Here is a 25797-nt window from a genome sequence, read left to right on the forward strand (position 1 = left end):
GTGATATTTGTTCGACAGCTGCCTACCATGAAGTCCACCGTTCAACCGGCACCTAATGAAGGCGACGAGGTATGTGCATCATCTAGTCAAAAATTTGCGAGCCTAGAATAGCTACGTCGCGCTTACCTTGACAACCTACAATACATGACATGTTTTCCGTGTGCATGTTTATCAACACCTTGTTTTCCGTGGCTGTTCAAATTCCTATGCTTCGTGCATGGGAATCGAAAATTGCTACGGCACCTTGTGTAGCTGACACACATTTGCCTTGAAAATTTTGGAAATTTCTCATTTTAAATCATCGAATTCTGATTCAAATCACGTGTAGAATTGGCGATGTTTCGCCTTTTCCCTCTCCTTTTCTGTAACCGTCCTTGGCTTTTGTAGCCATTTGAAGTTTCAACTTTGAGTCAGACTAACCCATCGCTACTTCTGATACATTCAATCTGCAAAGTAGGCGACTACAACATTATGCTCTTTACGTTAAAATTAGTATGAGACTCAAATGCCTAAATTCCTTGCCAAAGGACCCGCCTTTCGCTGAAGTTAAAATTTATATCTTGTCAATGGTCACTTCTTCGATTTAAGAGTCAGGGGATAGGGTGGCTAAATCGTGCATTTGGGTTCTATAGTAGGTATGTATGCTCGACTGACCATGGTCGACTGACCAATATTTATTTATTTATTTATTTATTTATTTATTTATTTATTTATTTATTTATTTATTTATTTATTTATTTATTTACACTTTATGAGCAGTAGAATAATTAAAGTAATATTACCCATGCAAAAAATGTACAAAACGAATCACAAAAAAGTTATGTACAAGAAATAAAGACACAACAGGGAAACCCTCTTGTCGATGTAATCTTTCAAGCAGTATTTTGTAAGAATTCAGACTAATCGTTTGTATTTGCTATATGCAAGACTTTTAATTTTTGAGTGGATCGGAATTCTAAAAGTAACCATATACCAGGTTTTGGTACACATCAACGCACAGCAACAATCCCGGGGATAAGCAGACAGAGCGATGAACAGATTGATTGAAATGACAAGACATGACGAGCAGAAAAAAAGTAATTTTTATGAAGTATCGATCAGTTTGAAATGCTTTGTTGTTGAATAGTATCTTTTTTAAATATTTCACCAAGCATTACCAAGTGGAAAGTCTTACGGAGTATTAGATGCACAATCTGTATTTCTAAACTCTTTGATATTTTTGAAATGTAGTATGCAATGTATTCTAATACACTGTGTACACACAAAAAATAATTAAATTGCAGATAATAATCTGTAACACTTCCGAGGATTCACCCTTCAGGTCAATTGTCATATACCAAATTAAAAAAAAACAACTCAACAACATATAGGTAATTTAAAAAATTTCCTATCGCAAAGACAAGGTAATCATCTCGATAGATTTGTTCGGGGAGTATAAAGACGTGGATAAATCTTGAAGCTCATGACAAAGTGACGTGTTTGGACATATGCCAAATAAGTATGTAAACGTTTAAGTATGGCTAGTGGGCCCACTGACTTACCGGTGATTGTTACTAAACGTCTCTTGTATCGCAAGAACTTTGAGCGTAGAATTTGTGTCTCCGAGACATGATAAAGCTCAAGAGCCATGAACATCTACATGTATTTATGTCAATGGATATTTTGAATCGTGACTCTCCTTAGAGCTTGAAATGGTATGCTTTACGGTGGGCTGTACATGTTAATTTCTATGTGTGTTTACCTATATCCATCAATTGCATTCTCTTCAAATGGAATTTCGCCCGGCCTGTCTTCGCGTGTTCATTTTTGGGCTATCACCATTTTTTACAAGGAAGATATATTCTTCACAGATTCAAATTTCAAAACAACCTACCTGCCGACATTTTACTCCCTGGATGCATGGGTGAGATGAGAATGAAGTAATTTATCTGGGTTTTTTTTCTTTTCGGCAAGACTTCAGACAGCTGCCACAAAGTGGTAGTTGTCTCAGGGAAGATTGACCAATGCCAGGCCCACGCTGAACTGTGTTACACTTGCGACATAAACAAACAAAAAGATCAAAGCTAAAATACCATTATCTTTCAAAGACTCATCCGTCTGACAACTTTTAATGAAGTTCCCGGATCTTCAAATTCTTTGTTAGCTAGCGGAAGATTCAAGTGTTCTTTCTAATATTTATCCCCCCCCCCCATTAAAGTCACTGTATTCTGGTTTGTTTATACAAATTCATACATTAGGAAACATTTTATGCCTCGTCTTTCGACACGCTCGTTCATACCCAGATTGATTTCATGATCATGGTGTCAACGTCTGGAAGTAATAATGGTGAGTTAGGGTACTTAACTCTGAAGGAGCTTTTCTTCCTTGTTTATGTGTGTCTGTGTTTGTTTGTTTGTGTGTAAGTGTTTGTGTTTGTTTATTTGTTATTTCTAATAAAATAATAGCGAAAACCTGTTTTGTTTATTTTTGTCAATAAAGAGCAGTTTATTTATTTATTTATTTATTTATTTATTTATTTATTTAATTATTTATTATTTATTTGTTGTTTATATGTATTTCCGATGATTAGCATAATATTAGGGTTAGGCTTAGGGTTAGATGTAATGACTTACGTCTAACCTTAACACTAACCCTAACTTAAGCCTAACCCTTACCATAACCATCGAAAATACATATAAATAAATAAAGAAAGAAATAAAGAAAGAAAGAAAGAAAGAAAGAAAGAAAGAAAGAAAGTGCTCTTTATTGACAAATACAAAAACACTATTTTAATAAAAATAACAAATAAACAAACACAAACACTTACACACATAAACAAAGAAGAAGAGCTCCCTGTGCTTAACTGTGCGTTGGTCTGGTTCGTCTAGAATACCGGCGAGGAAGCAGACAGCAAGCTGCGAAAAAGAGCGATCATAGTGATCCTTGTACACTAGGAGTCATCAGTGGAATCGCTGTTATTGCGACTTCCAGTGCTTTATCGGCAAAACATAACCCCGACACTCAAAATGCTCGACAGGGAGAGTTGCTTAAGTCAACCAAACTTCAATCAGGTACCATCACACTCTTTATTCAGCATTTATTCTATTCTTGAAAACACAGAACTCTCACAATTTACAATGAAAAAGGACGATGGTATATATAATATATATATATATATATATATATATATATATATATATATATATTATGTATGTATGTATGTATGTATGTATGTATGTATGTATGTATGTATGTATGTATGTATGTATGTATTGTATATGTGTGTATGAGAGAGAGAGAGAGAGAGAGAGAGAGAGAGAGAGAGAGAGAGAGAGAGAGAGAGAGAGTATGTGTGTATGTATTTATTCGAGTTTGCTTATTCTACGAACGGCTATTTCACGTGAATTAATTACAAGTGCCATTGACTGAAAGAGAGATGATAATGTCAACCATAATATCTTCACCACTATTGTGTAACGCTGCTGTTACTGTTAGTCATTATCTTTTACGCTGTCTTTTATTTCATATTTATGCTTGAATTACATCAACTTTGTGGTGTGTATGTTGCGCATTGAAGTTCATTCTCAGAAATGACATGTAAACTAGATCCGTCTGGCAGTGTCTGTCAACATTGTGATGCGAAATCGAACTTCTTCATATTATTCTGATTATTGTCGCAGACATTGACGAATGCTTGTCGGACCCTTGCCTTCACGGTGGCACCTGTGAAAGCACAAGAGTTGGCTATATCTGTCATTGTACCACTCTGTACCAAGGAATGCACTGTGAAATAGGTGAGTATCTATTTACCTCTTCGTTTGCTTCTTTTCTTTATTCCAAAAGTTAGAGAAGTATATCCTGACTCATCGACAATCTACCGAATTTCATGATATTGAAGATAATCTCGTTATCAAACGAAGAACAAAGCGAGTGCCGTTATATAGAGTTGCAAATGAATCACTAATGATGTGCATTTTCTTCCGTTTGACATAAATGTCCAGGCACGAGTATGTCTGCTATGAAATAAACATTCACGAAGGGAGAATATTTTGTTCGTGTCAACACTAACCGAGGAAGGTCTATATCAGTGCAAACTGACCTTTATTTTCCTTACGAAATTAGAAAAAGACGAATGTCAGTCTGGTCCTTGCCTGAATGGCGGAACCTGTGAAGACTTGCTCGGTGGATATGTCTGTCACTGCATTGTGCCATATGGAGGAAGACTCTGTGAGATAGGTAGCGGTATTTCCTCCTTGTTTTGCTAGTTAGAGTGCAGATGTTTGCGCGAATTTTACAGGTCCATATGTCGCATTTTGTACACATTTGACGGGCAGGTGAATGTATGCTGAAAAATTACACCTGTATGCCTTGTTCAATTTCAGTATAACTACTGTTGATAGAACTTTTCCAAACAGCATTACTTAAATTTAGTTCATTGTTTTCCATATGTACATAGAAAACACTTGCTTACCGAATCCATGCATGAATGGTGGCTCGTGTGTTTTCAACGTCGCGGACGAAACCCATGCCTGCAGTTGTGTGCGTGGCTTTACCGGCAGGGCTTGTGAAATCAGTAAGTGTTATCATTGAGGTAGGAAGGGAGTCTCTCCCTACCTGGTGTTATCATACACTTTGGTTTGAGTCTTTCTGGACGCCATTCTGGTTTTATTAAATACCGATCGGTCTCTTGATTATTGTAAAGTCAGAACACTTTGTGAGAGATGGGGTGCGAGCGTTTTTGTAAGCTATGTTGACGAATGAGTACAGAGAATGATCACTAATACCAATTCAATCCCGTAAAGGGATTCGAGTACACGGTATCGAAACTTAAATTGACGAGTAACCTTCTAGATATTTTCCAGTGACACATTTATGCCAATAAATAAGTATAGGTGATCCTTCCTTCAAGCAGACGTAGTCATAGTGTCATGTTTATTGCAATTCAAGATCACGGGTAGTCCGATAACTACAGATGTTTCAAAACGGCGAAATCACACACGCTTTAACATTTATACGTACTATGGACAAGTTGCTGTAATAGTCATATATGTCACTCAAATTAAACGTCATCTTTCACTGAGAACATTCTATTGAACTTCAAATAATACATTCGTTGAGACTCACTCTGTAAATGTTTTCTTTTGATCGTGGACAGAGGCACCCTTGAATCGTAAGGAGATAATTTGGCTCGATATGTTCCTGCTGTGGCGAATTGAATAGTGTATTTCCATTTTCTAACTCGCAGATATCGACGACTGCCTTACTGATGATGTATGCTTCGGAGGTCAATGTGTTGACGGTGTCAACGGATTTCACTGCAACTGCAGTGGCGCTAACGGTGAGTCAAGGGGTCCAAATGTCACATCATCACACATAACCCATTTCTGGCGCTTATTCTAAGCTTCTAAGTGACCCTAGGTAAATTATTATCGACTTCTCTGTGCCGCTAAGTTCTTTACTTTACCACAATTGCATATCGGCCTGTATAGCTACTCATCCGTTGGTTGTGGTAACTGGCCCTTTTTTCGAATATGCGATGAATTGTGAACAAACTTTAGTTCGTTGATATTCAATACCACAGTGCCTGACCTTGGTCAGACTGCTCCATAAAACACAACGGATAATCCTGTTCTAATCTATCCCTGTAGCCATCGTCTAAACGGTAGGTGGGGTATTTGTTTTACGAGTTGTGCCCTGTCGATGGAAGCCGGCAAAACAAAAGAAAGGAAAAAACAAGAAGACCAACACAAACACAATGATACTGTAAAAGTAGTGATGTAGCCCCGCATTTAAATGCCAGGTTTTTGGATTAACACTGAATTTGGGCTGGTGTATTCAGGGCATGGATCTGCATAACGAGTGTGTTGGTAATGGTCACGATCGTTTGCATTATGCGCAATCTGTTTACTCTCCAAACGCACTTGGACCTGGGTATAGACGGTATAGACTAAAGATCCGTCGCTCGAGGGCGCCCTAGTTTCAGTCCAGACATGGTCATGCTTACTGCTGTACAGCCTTCGTTTCCCGATGCGTTTCAGTTTTGTCATGGCAACATTCAAAAAAAAGAAAAGAAAAAGAAAAGAAAGAAAGCATATGTCAACGGATACAGGTATGGTCTAGGTGTATATGAAACAGTCTGTTCATCGTATGCCAAAAATTTTGTTTGAGAATCGTTAAGGCTGAGTTTCCATAAGCAGTCGACCTTGATTTTGTGTCACCGAGCATCTCCTATAGGAGCTTTTGTTGTAACAATTTTAATTTTACCTTTTTTCAGTACAACTTTCTTTCAATTTCTATTCATAATAATTATTATTTCTTCAAATTTCTATATTTCGTTTTGTTTGTGAAGTAAAAATTCGATTGACTTCAAGAGTAATGGTTGTCGCATACAAACGACATTTCGCAATAAATATTTGTAACCCAGGGAGCCTTCAAGCTTAGGATCAGGTATAAATCATGCTGAAGGCCCAGGAAAATCCTTTCCATTCATTTGCGAAGGTTTATATCCAGTAACCTTCAAGCGTAGATTGTAAGGCGGTAAATGCACCTTTGAAACAGATGTTCGGACTCAAATATTTACCGATTCTATAAACCTTGCATAGCCTGAACCTAAAATTTATCAGTGCACGACTTTCTAACTTTCTTGTGTTTGCGAAAAGCGAGATTTGGATTTTTCATAGTGCACTTAACGCCGAATAACTTTGGATTTCAAAAATCGGTAAAGTCTAAGACTGTTCGCGGTGATTCGATCGGGATTTTATCCTTGCACTATGAAAGGCAATTGTAAAGTTTCCACCAGGAAAATATCAAGACGCGTGTAACCTTTGGGTCTTTTCATTTAAGCATGAACTTGCTCTGGCGACGACAAAAAAAACTATGAACGAATCGCATGCGAAACATTTAATTTATCGTAAAGCTTAAACTAGGACCTCTAAGATTATTTGCCCAAACAATACGGGAAGCAAGAAAATCAATGCGTGAGCTGGCGTTAAGCATTTCTAACAGTGATAGACCGACAAAATGCTGCCGATCCTTGAAGCTCAAAGTATGTGGAGAGAAGTTATTATAATTTTTTACAGTTCATTAGTATATTGATTTAGAAACAATGTTTTTATGAACAGGGACAACTTTAACGAATATCGCACGGAATAAGTGGGCGATCCAATCTAGCACCCATCAAGATAACTATGCAAGCCGAGCCGTCGATGACGTTATCAACCCGGATTCATCGGGTGGTCTTTCATGTGCTATCACTGGCAATCAAACGGGTGAAGCAGGCTGGTGGAAAGTTGACCTTGGTCAAGTTTACTGTGTCTCCCGCGTCACCATATCAACACCACAAGATTGCTGTGGTAAGATATACGAGTTCCCGAGCAGGGAAATGTTGCTGAACATTTTAGATTTCGCCTGATTTTGTGGTTTGATAGGTCACACCTCATTAAAAATAAAAATAAAAGGTTCCCTACAGGAATAAACATTGTTTTCATGAAAATGTATTTAGCTTACAAAATTCCTTTTTGAAGATGATTGAATACCTCAAACTCAAACTGTATAATTGTGATATTTTGCATGGATGTAATTGTTTTAATTGTAGTTAGGTATTACAAGTTAATCCACACTTGAAACTGTTTGTTTTATTTAAATTATTTTTGCCCAGCCGGAAGCATTTCTGAAGCAGAAGTACGGGTTTCGAGACATTACGATATGTCTGATCCGAATGTTTGTGGCATTGTCCACGACACGATGGCCTCAGATTGGTTAATCGATATTGAATGTGCTCTCGGTGCAGTTGGTCGATACCTTGAAATACGCCGTCTACTCGGCGATAGGGAGAGCCTAGCATTGTGTGAGGTCAAAGTCATGGTACCAGGTTTGTAAATTGCATTATTACACGCCTGATACATCTAACGTCGCGCGCCCCATAGGATTCAATGTTTACTGTTCAGAGGGTTACATAGGATTCTATGGTAACCCGTTGATGAGGTCGCGGTCCGCCGCAGAGTCATTTGACAACATTTCGACTTGACAACTTTGAGAATTAAAAATGTTCAAATTACATTTTTTACATTGGAAATCCGGTTTCTATGCATAACAGAATTAATAACCCGCATAACAATGACTTAAATATCACCGTGTCATTCGATGATAGAATCGTTCCAATTTTGAAAGGATTTTTCGTCTAAAATAGGAAATAATGCATATGATTGTCATTTACCAATAAACCTGAATATTTGGACTGAAAACTATGAAAGAGAGACATGTAATAAAAATATTATGGCCTAAAACAAGGGGCTTTGTACTCTCGAGGCAGGAGACCATTCACCCGCCAGACGTCGAGCAAATGGTAACCTACTCTCGGGCATACAGTCCCTTGTTTGGGATAAAATATCACATTTGACCGAAAGTGAACCGGACCTATTTTCAAATTACAACTTCAGGATTTAAAACTATAGAACTTCTATGTTTTACATAGTAAATCCGGCTTTAAATTTTTGAATAATAAGCAGATGAGCCGAATAATAATGATTTAAATATATCAATTCGATGATGATAGAAATCCTTTATTTTAACGGATTTTTGTCCATCGTGCATTTCAAGCCAACCACTGTCATTTGCAAATCAACCACAAAATTTGAAGTGAAAACTATGTAAGAGACTCAGGTATGCATATAAAAAAACTATAGGCCAAAAAAGGAACTATGTACCCTCGAGGCAGACACCATTTTCCCTGTAGACGCATATAATTCCTTTTTTGAGTTTTAATATATAAACTCACTGATACAAAAGTTTGAAGTAGATGAGCTCAGCATAGTGTTATACGATATTGCCGGGTTTTCTGGGATTATGGCATCAAAACTTGTCCAATGAGATATTATTATTATTTACGATGTTAAGTATGCCATATAACAGTAACATAGCTGTACTGGGTGGGCGGAATCGTGGGTGAGCATAGCTTCTGCCATGCCACCACACCCGTCAGGATTGGTCCGAAATTGACAAATTTGGGAGTGCTGCAAGTTTGATTTGATGAAGAACCACTCCATGAATTTCTTGAAGTTCCATTATATGCACGGTCAATTCTGTCTCTCATCCGGTCTAATGTAAGGGAATGCATTTGGCGGGAACCAAAACGTGTTCACGATATACACAAACTTTAAGGCACATCGGACAGTAAACTAATAGTTATTTATTTTTCGAGTCTGGGAAATGACTAACGTCGAATTGCAATCTAATCTCTCAAGGTAGAGCGCACCTCGGGGAGAGATATTATAAATCTCAAATTTATACAATTATTTTGTTATCTACAACTTGTGGGGCTTATTTGAAAGCTCTTTGAGAAAGGAAAACTTTCACCGTCTTAGTTTTTCGAAAATCCCAAATTTAATTTTTCCCCCATAGAGTCCACTCTGCAACTTTGAATGCCGATATTTATGATCAGATTTCACAATTCTTTACACATAAGTACATTTAACCCGATTAATAGAATCTTATGATATACGGATATTACTACTGTCAAAAATTTCAATCTTTTGTATTCAAATAATTTTTTATCAACAGAAGGATTCCATGAAATCCCACCTGTCGCTGACTCTGGTAAGAAATCAATTATTTAAAGATAAATGTGATATTAATTTAAATATTCCCTGAGGATATATATATATATATATATATATATATATATATATATATATATATATATTATATATAATATATATATATATATATATATAAACAGATTACTTCAAGTACAAAGTAATGATTTCATTACTTTGTACTTGAAGTAATCTGTTTATTTATTATAACGCTCTGCTTTTTGCATTGAGCACTGTAATTTCCCTCGAGGACATCTGTATACTTCGATATATATATATATATATATATATATATATATATATGAGTACACCTGGTTCCGCTGGTAATCGACGTGTTTGATGCCAAACCAGCAGAGCGTTATAGACATATAGATTATTTCATGTTTACAGTCGTTTAATCCATTCCTGTATTTTCTCTGAGATCGATATCTGTTCTATAAAATACCCAGAAAAAAACTGACAAAGAATTACTAATTACTGCGGCAAAAGACGACAATATTTACCAATCTCTTATGTAGGAAACCAAAAGTTTGTATCTGCGATCAAAATTGATAATGATTGATGATGACAAATTTTTGTTCTTAAAAGTAGACATGAAAATGCATAAAGATATCCAAGGAAAACTCAATAAGTTACAGAATACTGTGTATCAAATCTAGGGTCAAAATACAGAGGGCAATTTACAAAGTCGCGCCTTTTTCAAAATACTTTCGCATGCGCATAACACCGTTTCTTTCGAATGCTATCGATTACTGAAGTTTCGTGCATCTTAAAATCTACATTTCCAAATTACCAATGTTTGGAATTTCCAAATTTTTATATTATGTTTTTGGTTTACGCTTGTGGGTTTATTAGGAAGGCCTTGGCATTAATGAGGTTTTCCCGTCATACTGTTTTCATTGAAATTGAATGGCGTCCAATGGTAGTTTGCTTCTCTTGTAAAAAGTGCACGGTGATCCATTACTTTAATTTTGATATCGAAAGGAAGAGGTTTCAACTCTCCATGAAGAAAGTTTCAGCGAAAGTTTTAGTATTGCAATTTTGTGGCGCATGCGATACATTATATAATATATATATATATATATATATATATATATATATATATATATTACGCTGTAATAATGGTAATATTATTTTGTCTTGCATTTACATCATAAGAACATTTTTGTGATTTATATCGAAAGGAAGAGGTTTCAACACTCCATGAAGAAAGTTTCAGCAAAAGTTTTAGTATTGCAATTTTGTGGCGCATGCGATACATTTTATATATATATATATATATATATATATATATATATATATATATATATATATATATATATATATATATATATATAATATATATATATATATATATATCTTACGCTGTAATAATGGTAATATTATTTTGTCTTGCATTTACATCATAAGAACATTTTTGTGATTTAATATTGTTTACTCTCGAAATAGTTGAGTGTCCATCAGACTGGAAACCTTTTGGCGATAAGTGTTACTATTTCGGTACAAACCAGTTGACCTGGACCGATGCCGACGTTTATTGTCAAAGTCAAGGCGGGATCTCGCGAAAGATACACGAGAGGTCCATGATTTTCTGTCGTCAGAGGTTGCAAAGCTAAATACAGACGGATGTTCACCGTTATGGATATGTCATCCTTTCATCGGTTTAGTATATACCGTAAGTGTTTCTGGTTTGTGAAGCTCAAAACCACGACTGGAAATAATAATAACAAAATTGGTGACTTATCTAAAAGTCATGGATCATGCATCATCTGTTCCACATGTTGCATATTTTGAGAGGGGTGGGGGTTTTAAAAGAATGGTTTTTATCCCAATGTCATCAGCGGTTGTTGTTAGAGTCATCTGACGACGAGTTTGACATCATAGAAATCGAAATTTTCCCGCTCACTATTAGTTTAATGCCGGAAAATGTCGGACTTAACCGCCCTAGCATCTGTGTTAGTAGCCACATGTGCCTGAGAAGCTGATTGTATTCATTCGCCGAATGCAACAATGGGGTAGCTCATAGAGACTGAATCTTTAAGAAAGCACCGTTTGACTTAACCTTGTACTACCCATTTAATAAGATGAATTTATAGGAAAGTAACACAGCTGTGATTTCGGTAGAGAAATGTGACTTGTTATTAACACAAGTTTATAGGAAATATTCCATATTTTAGCCGATCGTTTTTCTTTTAACAGCCTGGCGAAGGCTACAAATGGTCTGATGGTTCAGCTGTCGATGTGAGTTTCATGCCATGGAAAGTTGGCGAACCAAATAATGGTAATGTGAAGAAAAGCGTAGAATTGGTAATAAGCACCCCAGACAAAAGTTGGAATGACCGACCGCTGGATTATTACATTCAGACGTCTCGATACATTTGCCAAAAAGCAGGCAAGAGTTTTTCTTTTATCCCAACTGATGACCAGTGAAGGGAATATTGTTGCAATGACATTGACCTACTCAATCAAGTACAGAGCAAATTCATATTTCATGAACTACGGCTCGGAACTGAAGGAAATTAGGTGCAGACATCCTTCTTACACATTCAGATGTTACGAATATTCCTGAAGGATTAACGTTTCGCCATTAATCATGATATTGACCTTCTATTCTCATTGATGACATATTCAGTGATCGCTCCTGTCCAATTAAAATAAATATTTGGCGTTATTGCCACACTCATCTCGAAGAAATGATCGGCGAAGCGCGGACTATTGACGATTCAATGATTCAACGACAAAGGGCGGGAGGTGCATAAAATAACGGGCGAGGTATAGAGCCGGTCCATGCGCATTAAGTTGGCTTTCCCAACGCCCAAGGTCAGTTATAGACGTAATGAATTGTCAGCGTGGAGACATTTATTCATGTTATTATACCAACAAATCCGGGAACGTCCTTTTAACAAAAAAAATGTGCATCTGTGAAACCCTTAGTTTGTGCCTTGAAACATGGACAAGCAAATTTGACGATTACAGGAAGACAACAGATGCCTTCGGTTTCAGTGCAGAGAGTGCACCAGACCGATGCCAGGTCATGCCCACATATAACCACTTCAGTTTCATTTTCGTCAATAAAATGAACTGCCGACCGCTTCAGGGCGACCACTGCACTTTTCTCAAAATCGCTAAAATTGAAGAAATCATTGACTTCAGAGTTCTCACAAAGTATTCGCGAGGGTGAAAGCGCTCAGAGAAAGCGCTCAGACCCACTGTGGTGTGTGTTCTATGTGGATTTCGTTGGTGCAGTTCAAACGCATTTTACACCAGAAATGAACTGAAAATGCTCAAGTGTTTCATTATATATTGCAGTTATGTGTAAATTTGAACCTTTGCCACGTGTTTGCAACTTCATTCAAAGTGTTATGATCAACATAATGAACAATATTCACCACAGATTAATTCTAAAAGTCATAAGTATACAAATATGTAACTAGCTGAAATAAAAATACTAAATTTCTTTGACTACTGTCATTTTATCACCACTTTATATAGCGAGCATAGTTGCCTTTGGTCAAGTCCTTCAAGCTATATATGCCAAACTGTGAAAGCTCATTAGATATGCAAATTATAAATTAGGTGATATGAAAATGCGAATGACTTTCAATATTGTTTTAACCTGGTATAACCATCAATGTACATGGCATATTTTGCCCTTTTGATAAAGTAAATCTCATTGTATATCTCTAATGAGGAAAGTTCATTAAATATTCAAATAGGGAATTTACAGAAATGATCTCATTAAATATGCAAAATTAAGAATTGGCTGAAGTAAAAATGTTTAATGACTTTCAATAATTTTGTATCATAGTATCTTTAATGTACATAGCAAGTTTCGTCAACTTTGGTCTCGTCAATTCAGATAAATATTCCAAATTGGGAAGGTTCATTAAATATGCAAATTAAGAATTGGCTGAAGCAAAAATGCCTAACGACTTTTAGTAATGTTGTATCTAAGTATCTTCAATATATGAAGCAAGTTTCGTCAACTTTGGTAGAGTCAATTAAGATATATATCCCTAATTAGGAAAGTTCATTACATATGCAAATACGGAATTGGCTGAAGTTGAAATGCTTAATTGACTTTCAATAATGTTGTATCTTAGTATCTTCAATGTACATAGCAAATCTCATCAACCTTGATCAAGTTAATTCAGGTATATATTCTTAATTAGGAAAGTTCATTAAATATGCAAATAAGGAATTGGCTGAAATTAAAATGCTTAATTAGTTTCAAGAATGTTGTATCATGGTATCTTCAATATACATAGCAAGTTTCATCAATTTCAATAAAGCTGCATAGAACACAGGGGCCTCTTTGCCTGGCCTGAGGTCATGATAACAGTTGAAAAAGATTGTCCACGTTCACAAAATATTTGAATCTCGAATTCTAATTAGCTGGCATGGATAACAGTCGTATGTCAATCCTTTTCTCACTCTTCAAAACTTTTTAATAATATTGTAGGCAGCCTTTCTACATGTACACACGAGGCAAATAGCATTTATTGCTAGAGAATTGCACGCTGTTTTAACATTGGACTTATGGTCAGTAAGGTTTTTCATGAAAAGTCGCTAAATGAAAGCGAACGCTCTCATTTCGCCATTCAACCGATTCATGCATCGGATTGGCATCTGTACAATATGACGCAGCTAAGCTCTCCCGCACAGTTATTTTGACCACAGAGTATCATAGACAGAGTCGCAACGCTTGCATGCCTTTTGTTCCATGGTCGTCTCGGTAGACTATTGGCTTTTCATATTAAAATGAGCTCCAAAGGTGTTAAACTTTTTGGAGGCTTTGTTTGTAGTTGATAATTACACGAGATTATGCGCAAAATACGACGAGATGGCATCGTACTGCCAGTCGCGTAGCAACCATAGTTACTTTGTGAGCTCTCAGGCCAGAAACACTGCTTCACGCCAATCAAAACATAACACGCCAGCAGTTTCATAAACATGTCCTTCCTTGACGCACGTGTAAAAGACGGTATGACTGACCGTAAACCATTGAGTAAAACCAGACAGTATCGATAAAAGACTTTCAAATTTGGATCAAACACACTCATTATAAATTCATAAAAATATGAGAGGAATTTTTAAAACGGTAAAACTCATTTTCCTGAAGCTCAAAACACTCCCGTTTTCGCCAGCACGTCAATTCTGCTCAGCACCACACGACAACAACAACACAAACTTTGCCGAACATACTTTCGCTTAACAATTGGCGAAAATCCGAAAATTACCGAAGGATTCATGGTCGGCACTCTTCGGAAAAAGAGAGGCGAGAGCAACCTGAGGCGAGGCGAACATGGATGGGTTACGTAACCGCTTCACGCCTTAAACAATACCCGTTGCCACTCTATCTATGTTTCTCTATGTTTTGAACTCATCGCTAATACCCAACATGAATTAGGCCGAAGAAACGCCCACCCAGGGCTGAAGTAATGTGTTCACGTTTTTTTTTAAACTAGGCTGACTTAGAGCCAACCTAAAATTTGTAGTCACGGTTTAATATCTGCTGCAAACAACACTCCAATTTTTTTTAATGTCTTCAACAGTGACAGCAAATGTGGCTTTTGGAAGACTGACCTGGCAGTCAAGTTCACATCCTAATGGTCCGGCTGACAAGGCTGTCGACGGATACAGTTCGGGTCATTTCGAGCAAGGAAAATGCACCCTTAGTGGTTCGGGTGATTCACATCCGTGGTGGAGAGTTGACTTAGCTGAACCTCATCGAATCGAGCGCGTCGTCATTTTCACCAGGACCGACTGTTGTGGTGGGTTGTTATCATTTTCCACCTATGTATGATGAAATCACTGATATCTGCTATGGAATGCGCCTCAAGGACTTAAACTTTTGCTCAGACTTTCCTATTTTTGCGATTCAAAATGGCCGCTATAGTTGTGTTAACATTATTAGGAAAATATTCTTTTCAATTTAAAAACCTCAGGCAGTGAAAGTTTTTTTACAAAAAAATCTTTCAAATGATCCCCTTAGTAGTAGAACTGAAAAAATGTAAAAAATTAAGAGTTAAAATATTTGTCACTTAGGCGAATTTTTCCTTAATTGAACAAGTCATTTTCAATGACACAGTACCCGCCAAATGGGCAACAGTAAGCGCACAAATGTGATTGTAGATGCACTTTCCAAGTCCAGCAGTGATGGTGGTAGTGAAATAGTCTAGGATAGAAATTGAGGCATTGGCAGTATCTTGTATGTAGTGGTGGACATTTTTTCAACCAAGTGGTCGTCGAGTGCGCTATCACATGCGATATTGCAAGAGTAGATGGCCTTATTTTAAGTTCCAAGTGAACTGTATATGGTTCACCAGAATGTGCCTGTACAGGGCACCGGGGTTTTGTAGAGGGCAACAGAACTGCAGTAAAATCTTCTTGGAAAAATCGAGACAATAAGTAAATATTGCAGAGATGCAGAGCATGTAAAGGTAAAAATATTAAGTTTCATTAAAATCTTAGACTGTCGGCAGTCGTTATGCCATTTTCGTCCATGCCGTAAAACAGGACACAGCCAATGCCTGGCGCAAGTGACTGTTATAATTTTGAATGGTTTGCCTGGCTATTAATTATTCATGAGATGTGACGTCGTGAACAGGGAGGAGGCCGGGGAAGAATTGTGTATAGAGTTCATAAGTGCAAGTGAGGTCATGAGTCTGTCGTCTTGTCTTAGTTTTAGAGCAGCAGCGGTTAGACTGTTAAATTTCTGCGAGTAATTCAGTAAAAACTTGAACGTTCCTCTCTGAATTTAGTTGTACGTCCTCTCACCTTTCATGACTAACACAATGCAAGATCGCGCAGGTTCGACCCCTCTCGTGAGCAATAGTAATTATTTTGTCTGACTTTGACGTCAGTTGTTTTGACTCGTACTAGAGCCGCTGTCTGAAGACATCATTTCCAGCGAAACAACCCTAAATTGTTTCTGTCTTTGAAATCAAGTCGTTGCAATGCGAATATCTGTGTTTCTCCAAAGCTTCACTGCACTCAAGCTGCTTTACTGTTGCACATGTTGTGTTGGTAATGTTTCAAGCTGGCCGTGCCATGACCGGCTGACCTACAACCCACTTCACCTGTCAATCATTTCCTGTGCGTTGGGTTACAACATAGTCTTTTCATCTGTTATCGGCGAGGGCGTAGCAGCTTATAACAGTCCTCCATGCCCTCGGCACTTACGGTCATATCTGTGGTATTCTGCGACTCGCGCCTTTGGCGCTACACTTGCAAAACTCCACCCCGTATATATGCGAAGTAATATACCAATAATTTATTAGAAAAGGCACAAAGGACATATGTGTATACTCAATTTAAACACAATCAACAGCAGCTGGGTTCTGTCATGATGAAAGATACTATATGTCATTTTATCCATTATGTAATCAGAGTGAGAATATACAAATCAGAAAAACAATGCTGCTTGGCGGCCATATGGGATTGTATCGTGAAGAAATTTGACGTGCACATGTAAGTCATACCGTGTAGTCCTAATGCCAAAATTTAAAGGAAATCTGTCAAGGCAAGTCTTAGTAATGGCTCTGGATATTATAAAATGGCATGATGGCGGCCATATTGGATTGTACCATGAAGATATGACATGCTCATGTACGTTATAGAGTGTTGTCCTTATGCCAAGTTTAAAAGAATTTCGTCCTGGCATGTCTTAGTTATGGCTATAGACATTTAAAAAACGAAAAGAAAATGGCTGATGAGTACGACAACCGTTTATTATTTACCCTGTTAAAGCGCGTGGCCATGATTCAAATCAGCAAGCAGTGACACTTCGACACAATGTTTTCAGTTAGCACATTTACACGAATCAACTCTTTTGGAAAATAGAATCATGAAAACAATGCATAAAATTCGTAGCTATTGGGGCTTTAATGAGGAGGTAGAATAAGCCGACATCAAATGAATCTGTAGGAAAATGTAGACCACTATAACATTGATAAAACTAACATAACCGTTGCCTTTTGCATAAGAAAGATCTGGAATGAAATTAAGTAAGACTCCAGGTTCCGACCATTTACCTATGTTGCACCTAAGATATTTAATTAAGTCAACATACAAATTTTTTTACTGCCTTATTCTGAGTCCAACAGCCAACAACAAGAGCGCGACTCTTGGAATTCGACGTATCACCGCCATTTCCCAATCAGTGGAGGCAAAACTTCCGAGATTCATCGTGTCCTCGTCCTGATTGATAATAACCACAAGAGGCAATACAAGTGTGTCTTTAATGTGCCATGCATGCCGAAGGCTCATTTGTTTAAAGCGGTCCGAACTCCCCAATTCATACTTACAAATGTGCCAGTGACTAACATAAACTCATCTAAACACCGTCCCTCCACCGGGTGGAGGGACGGTGTCTAAACTATCGAAATGCTGCATCATTTATTTTTTGAACGATATCGACAAAGATGCGCTGAGTTGCAGTGGCAAAATTTGACCAATTATGGTATTAGAATATCATTTTTAAACTTTATACAAAAAGACAGTGAGGAATCAATACCTTTTATGTCAAACTTCATCCACGCCAACTCATTCGATATTAGCTTGCTATATTGCTGACTGTGCATCATTTCGTTATGACTGTGCAGAAAAGTATAATCATACCTATGTCCATTTTCAGGCGAAGGTTTAGTTGGTGGTAAGGTGTTTGTCAGCAAAAACGTAGCGTTGAGTGACGCCGCACAGTGCGGCCCGACTGTCACCTACTCGATGTCAAGACAGAGTAGCATCGACTTTTTATGCGACCAAGGATCGGTCGGCCGTTTTGTTCACTTCAAACAAACAGATCGAGCATCAATATCTCTGTGTGAAGTCAAGGTTATGCTCCTGGTAAGTAGAAAATCCTTAAAGTAATCACATGAAGGTTGCTCAACTAACAGTAAGGGTGTCTGATATGAGTTGTGGCGTAGGCAGTACCTATTACCTGTGAAAGTTTTACAAAAGTACACAATTTCGATGGCCCAAAAAATGAGCAACGTTATATGTTTATAAATGTTTATGAATTGATAGTATCGAGACTTACACGTTTTGTTTTCCGCCACCAAGTCTGCGATAAATAGTCCAGATGGAATAAATGAATTTATATCTTGAAGAGCTCATTTCTCTATTAAGGTAGATCGCGCCTCGGGGACAGACATTCGGACTCTCAAACTTTTAAAATTCTTTTCTGATCTACAACTTGTGGGAGTGCATCATAACGCTTTTGGTGTATAAAAAACTTTTGACCGTCTTATTTTTCGAAAATCAAAGATTTTATTTTTCTCATAGGGATTGCGGCCATTTGGCTTTCGGATATCTGTAAATCTTGGGTAATTCGTTTCTCTAGTACCAAATTTGCACTGTGACCCCAAAGAAAGAAAATTAATGAAAGATTCCTTCAGGAAAGTTTGAGCAAAGGTTTAAGTCCTTCAAGGTCAAGTCGCATACTACCTTAATAAGACAAAATTCAGATGAAAAGATATGTCATGGCATTTTTATGTCATTGGAAATTTTATGAATTTGGAAATTTTATGGGATTGATAAATTATGATAAATTATCCTAAGGCCAGAGAAAAAAAAATCTTGTTCATCGGATTTTTGGACCAAGTCCCAGGAGCGGCGAGACCTAGCATCTCTGAGTTTTTTCATTTTACTTTGTCTCCATGTTTTGGCCTCTTTACCACTGTCTATATATACACATTTTACACAATGGTCTAACAACACTGTACTGTGATCGAGTGAAGTTATATAGTCATCATTCAGATCGTACTTTAACATCGACGCAACCATGTGTTTTGTCATTGCCGTAAATTTTTATACTTTCGATACAATTTTCATTCAATCGGATGCACCGTCCATCTGCTGTCACGATCTTGTTGAACAAATCGCCGAACGCCGGTAATATCAGGACAAACACTGAATAGCGTCTCTGGAACTAACTGTTGGCCATCACGTCGAATGTTCGAGATCAAATTAATACTCATGATGTGACATGTACTAACCTTTACAAAACGAGCAAATTTCTGGCCAAATCGACCCACTTTGCGTCGTGATTCGCCAAATTCAGACGTCACAACAACGTGTTGGCGGTCAACTAAGTCCGAACACGTATGAAGTCTCATTCAAAATCCCGTGCCCGCGAAAACCCGACACAGTGTAGGGCGCCACCAGCGGCAGTACTAAAATATTTGTAATGCGGAAGTAAGAATTTGCCGCGATCAAAAAAAAAAATTCCAAATATGCCAAAGTAGAAGCGGCGATTCCGATGAACAATTTATTTTTTCTTCCTGGCCTAAATAGTAAAAGAAATCTGCATAATATTATTACATACCCATAATGCTTTGTTATGATGAAGCATATCATATAACATCACCGAAATATTTTACTCTCAACGTTGGAATACGCACAGATTAAAAGTGATCACTGTTTTGCATTTTCTGAGTAACGCTATCGACATGTACTGTGAGAGAGAAGAATGATTACCGCTCTTTGCACGAGATGTTACCATCTAATTCGAAAACGACGGGACGATGTATATAGGGAAATTTTGGATCAATACACTTAAAGCCCATTTAAACACTTAGTTCTTTTTTTCAAAAACGTGTGAACTTAGCTTGCCATTCATGTTGATGACTTGTTTTTGGTCAGTGAAACTTTGCGAAAATCCCTGTGGTTGATGGCAGTTTAGTTGTGTGAATTTCGACACCATTTTGCATGAAATACAGTGAATATGTATATCAATGGATGACGCCCGTTCAAATTTATATCAGTGGGCGCAAATTTAAAGATGCTACTACACTTTTACGATTGAAAGACGTCGTGTACTTATTTCACTCAAATGCCGGGCATGGGTGTACAGTAAACGATCTTACCCGGTGTCGCCTTCTTCCGAATTATTGAGGTTCGTCAGATCACAGGGCTGACGTAAAAGTGTCTGACACATTACGGGTGACACGAATGCTGATATGACACCATGCCAGGAAATGCCAAGACGATTTGACCGGTTGACCTCGCTTTTAATTTTATGCAGGAAATTACAATAACAATACTTGGTCAAATGACGTAATGACTTTAGGGCGGGATCGCCAGTGGTATAGGGGGAGGAGTACCTTCTCGATGGTGATAAGTGGTGCGGATTACCGTCGCCTAGGTGACTGGCATATACGCGTGCCAAAAGACACCTATGGTTGATTTCCGGTTGACCAGTCTGACGGCAGAGTTGCAAATACCTGGCCTGAACCATTTGGTTTTTTGTGGGTGTCGGTGGTACTTTGACAATAAAAGTAAAGATGCACAGATATTGAGTTTATTGTCTTGTTTATGAGCGGCCAGTATTTCCAACAACATGAATTACATGCATTTGCCCTTGAAGAAATAAATATCGCGAATGTAACCACATTCCTTAAGCTCGACGTACACTTAAGTGCCCCAAAGAACCATGGAATCACCCGACTTTCGATTGAAGAGATGGGTTTTGCCAAGCCGCGTATACAGAAAAAGTGGCAGATGACTTTATTTTTAGAATCATAGACAGTATAGCGAGATGTAAAAAATATGAAAGAGGCTCCCCACCTAACTATCCTAAATGTTTTGTGTCGAGTTTGTGTTTCATTCGTTTCGAAAATGTGTTCCTACATTCTTATCCGATTGTGTGTGTTCATAAAAATGTTTGTTTCGCTTTGGATATTTGTAGAGAAGTTTGGATTAGTGTGTACGGTAATGTTTTGTTTGTGTGGGGAAGCTTATGGCGAGACGCAGCCGGACCTATGTTGTTACTAAAGTTGATAGAGTCGCCCTTTGACGCTCGCGTTTCGAAACCCGAGTGTGGTTTCTCATCCGTCGCAGTGTAGATTCATTCCTTAGTTTGTGTTTGTGAAAATTTATTTTAATCCATTTTAGTGCTCTTGTTTTTCGATTAGCGAGGCAAGTATATTAATTTTTGGTCACGTTGTGAGTCCGTTTGGTGGTTCGGTTTGTTTGTTCTATGTTTCTTTACTTCGTAAATTTTGTTTTAACTGGTGTGTCTTTAGATTTTTGCGGAGGTTTGTGAATTTTTAGGCAATAAGTACCACTGCGGGGTACGGATTTTATGTTTATTGGATCAAGATACTTACAAGTATCCTGGTTGATGTGCTTGTTCTCGTACATTTTGATTAATAGTTCGTTTACTTTGTTTACTGTTTGTTCTGGCTTGTTGTGTATAATACTGAGTGTTGCGTAATTGCCTTTCGCATTCGAGTACGTAATCGTTTGTGTTGACAATGACGAAAACCCGACCCTTGTCGAAGGTTTTTTTTTCCGAAATTTGTCTATTGTTTGCAAGCTGGTTTATCGCGATTCTTTTAGCACGCGACATGTTTTGTTTCCTTGTTTGAAAGGGTATCTCTAGAAGTGCGAGTTTAGCAGCTTCAGATAGCTTTCAAGTTTTTGTTTTTTGTTGTTCGTGGAGCCCAATTTGACTTTTCTTTGAATTGGTGTTGTTGCGATTGTTTGTGTCTCACGATGTAGCGTAGTCACATTTTACTACTTTATTTGTTGAAATCCTGAGGTGGTTTTTATTCTGTTTGGTTTTGTTGGTGTCCGAATTAATCTTAAGGCTTTTGCCTAGTACTATTTTACGGAGTTTCATAGTTTGAGCGATGATAGGTTGTTGTTGAATTTCATGTTGCTGTCGGCTTTTCTTTGGAAATAGCTGATTTATTTCCACGGCCATTTTTTCTGTTACGTTACGGTGATTGTTTATTTTGTATTTGATGTTGTGTTTCAGTTGTTTGTTATGTGTACGATTTTTGTTATTTCTTTTAAGTGTTTGTGTGTTCTATGTCATTTTATGGTTTTTTTTGGTAGTTCTCTTTTTGGAGTATTTGGTGGCCCTGAAAAGGGCCGCTTGGTATGGGTTTTTGTTAGCGCTTGGCGCGTTTGTTTTGGCGATAAGCCTAGCTTTTTTATGCTTCTTTTCGCCGATTCGATGTGCTTGGTGAGTAGGTGTTTGCCGCCTTCTTGTCACTTTGTGTGCGTACATGGACGGTCTGCATAGCCCTTGAATGTGGTCTCGATTTTACAATCAAACTTACAATTTAGGAGTATATATCAAAATTGATAAATGATTTATGTTTTCACATGGGTTCACAAAAAGTTTCGCCCCGGTGTTCATTTTTGGCCCAGGAATTCCATCTACCCACCCTTTGCAGAGTAGTAAGCTTATGGGGCAAGTAAACATGGATGCGCCGGTGCGATTCAACGATCAGCCTGTATATCGGATCGAAAGTCAACAATTTTACGGCTCGGACTATGATTTTATAAGTTTATACACAGTCCCTCGTGGATAGAGGGACTGTGGTTTATATAAAAAGTATAAGGCGCGGGGTATTATATATTGACTGATTACTGTAGCTATAGATAGGCTACATTCAGGACGGGCAGCGACGGGCATTAATTAGTAGGCAAAACAGTGGTTTTCACCGTGGGCAGAACTCGGTGCAATGATACTGAACTTTAATAGTAAGCCTGTCACCTTGAAGGTAATACTGTAGGTGAAACAAGGACTTCAAACGCACGATGGTACAAACAACACCACAAGTAAACGTACACATAGAAATACACGCGTTCTACGTTGTGCCCACCCTGGCCACGCGATTAAAATATGACTGATACTGCTGGATAGTGTTAATTGGGTCGGTAAACAGTCAATTAATAGTTTAATTGACTACCTGGGTGATTGGCAGGTCGTGTCCAACGACGCATATGCAAAGCAGGCCAAAAGACAAAGCCCCCAAAGATATTGACAGCTGGCCAGGGGTCACCATGAATAGTAATGACACTTCACTACGCAGAAACTGCGTAGTCAAGCCCTTCTTAACCGGTCAAATCCTCTTGGCATTTTCCCTCATGACAAGGAAAATGCAACATTGACCACTAACCTCTTATTGTTATCAGCCAGGGGAAGATACCAGTTGGTAATGGTGCCTGAAACTCCGCCAGATGCCCAGGCGTACTGTGCGACACAATCTGTTGGGGGACATCTGGCCAGAATTACAAGCCTTGATCAACATGACTACGTGGTCGGACTCATCAGGCAGTCTAGGAGAGAAGATGAAGCAGGTTTGTCTTCACTGTCACGTGTAAATTTACCAAATCTGTTTATTGTGCCAGTCACAAAGAAAGATATCTACCTCAGGTTGCAGGAAACCATAATATAGTACCTATCAAGGTGTTAAAGTCAAAATGAATTACTACTCCCCTTTATAGTGGCACCAAAGTATTCCAACGAGGATCATCATCATAAATGTTTAATATATTCACTTGTTATTCTCTGGTAATAATCTTATTCACGTTTATTCACGTTTATTCACATTGTAATGATTGAGATGAAATGTTTCAAACGCAAAGTTGTCCGTAAATTGGACTGTCCGACGTTTTTAAAAATTACTTATTTATTCTTAATCTTATTTATTGTTTGTCGTTCATCTGAGTTGTTTCTTTTTAGGAGGTTACATGCTGTCTTTGGCGTTTTAGTGCAATGCGAATTATTTACATTTTATGAAAATAAAGTATGTAGCATCTTATTAGTTCGTCAATTAATTAAGACAGATATTATCTTTTAGGCTAATTGGTATAAGCGTTGCAAACGTATTCCTTTTCTGTTTTTGTTTCGTAACAAACTCCGAAAAACTGAAACATTGTTTTTCATTTGTTCCGATGCAGATTATTGGTGGGTTGATGGGAGATATCTATCCACCAACGAATGGATGTTTTCAGACAATTCGACTATTCTGTTCAGTGCTTGGCACTCCTCAGTTAACAGTACAATTGGAGAAGCCCTATGTGTGAGACTGTCGTAAGTATGAGCATATATATATTCAGATTAAGCGATTTTCTGTCTTCCGTGTGTAATTCTCACCCCTCTGTTGTAATGTTGTCGCCTTTTGTGTGTATGTATAGTTCCCATCCCTCCGTCGTAATATTCTCGCCCTTCGTGTACGAGTGTGCACGAGTATTTTTTTTCCATTCAGTGGTACCTCCCGTTTCGTTTGTATTCGTGCTGTTGTATAGCTTGATGAAGGTACGCTAGTCGCACCGAAACGTCGCTATTTTATTGCTACTCGGGATTGAAATAAAGCAAGACGGACTTTGAACAACCCGGTTCTATAAGCCATTAGATTGTATTTTATATAATATATATAATATATATATATATAATATATATATATATATATATATATATATTAGAATTTGAAAAGTAAGGGCTAAGTCATTGATAGTTCGTGGTCAATTATTGACAAGGCATCGAGCTACTCTAACATAAGCAAGCGATATAATCTTTGTATATCAAAAAGTTGCACATTGTCAGTGCTGACAAATGTACACTATTAAACAAACGCTCTGAGTTGGTTTCAACATGTCGCCACCAAAACAAATATCATTTATCGAATTTTAACATCACCTATAAATAGAATGGTACATATATAAGAGTGTCGAGCTAGGAATCCTTTCACTTCTGTTTGAAGATTGCAGGATGCATGAAATTTAAGTAACAGGTTTCATTACTTTGTACTTAAAGTAATTTGTGTCATTATATACAAAACATGCCCGTTGAAGGGTAACTCTCAAGTCAAAGGCGTGGTTTACAAGGCCAAAGTATCAGCGGAGGACAACAGAGAGAACGTCTCACTGATGACACTTTCAAGACGCGCTTCACTAACCGTAAGCAATCGTTCCGCAACGAGAAATATAAAAATAGTACAAAACCGTCATATATAAATATTATTATAATAACTATAACTGTTATTGTTAATACTATTATTACTACTATAACTACTACTATTACGACTTCTCTCTGGCAGAAAGCAAGAAAATTATCTATGGGATGCGGCTCCGTGTTCAGACGCTGGAAACTTTGTTTGCAGATATGATGGTTGATTGGTTCACAATATAGTTATACTGTATACAGTATAGTTATACTGTAAATTTACGTCATAACATGTGTAAACTTATATTGTAGGGTGTAATTAAAGGTTATACACGTTTGCGTACACTGATGTATTGATTTTTATTTATATATTGAAATATATAAAGGTAGTTCTTAGGTTATGTCGTCAACTTACCATAGATAATCAGAGTGCATTGTCGACCAATAACTTAGGATAACATATATGATCCCTGCCGCTGTTATATATTAGGTGTATCTCGACCAGCATTTTCCAACTCTAATAAAATGCGTGTTTTATAG

At 37.6% G+C, this 25797-nt stretch overlaps 1 protein-coding gene across 1 annotated transcript; it reads left to right on the top strand.

Moving 5' to 3' along the window:
* On the top strand, nucleotides 1-25797 carry LOC139137906 (uncharacterized). Its single transcript, XM_070706161.1, has 16 exons — nucleotides 1-69; nucleotides 2868-3050; nucleotides 3660-3773; nucleotides 4102-4215; nucleotides 4436-4552; nucleotides 5225-5317; nucleotides 7101-7331; nucleotides 7637-7849; nucleotides 9538-9573; nucleotides 11022-11247; nucleotides 11772-11964; nucleotides 15128-15346; nucleotides 18211-18419; nucleotides 23505-23669; nucleotides 24273-24405; nucleotides 25412-25797. Exons 3-10 carry the CDS (start codon nucleotides 3758-3760, stop codon nucleotides 11186-11188), a joined length of 987 nt encoding a protein of 328 aa, XP_070562262.1. The 5' UTR covers nucleotides 1-69; nucleotides 2868-3050; nucleotides 3660-3757; the 3' UTR covers nucleotides 11189-11247; nucleotides 11772-11964; nucleotides 15128-15346; nucleotides 18211-18419; nucleotides 23505-23669; nucleotides 24273-24405; nucleotides 25412-25797.

This window comes from Ptychodera flava, chromosome 8 (assembly GCF_041260155.1).
Source record: "Ptychodera flava strain L36383 chromosome 8, AS_Pfla_20210202, whole genome shotgun sequence".
Classification (NCBI taxonomy): domain Eukaryota; kingdom Metazoa; phylum Hemichordata; class Enteropneusta; family Ptychoderidae; genus Ptychodera; species Ptychodera flava.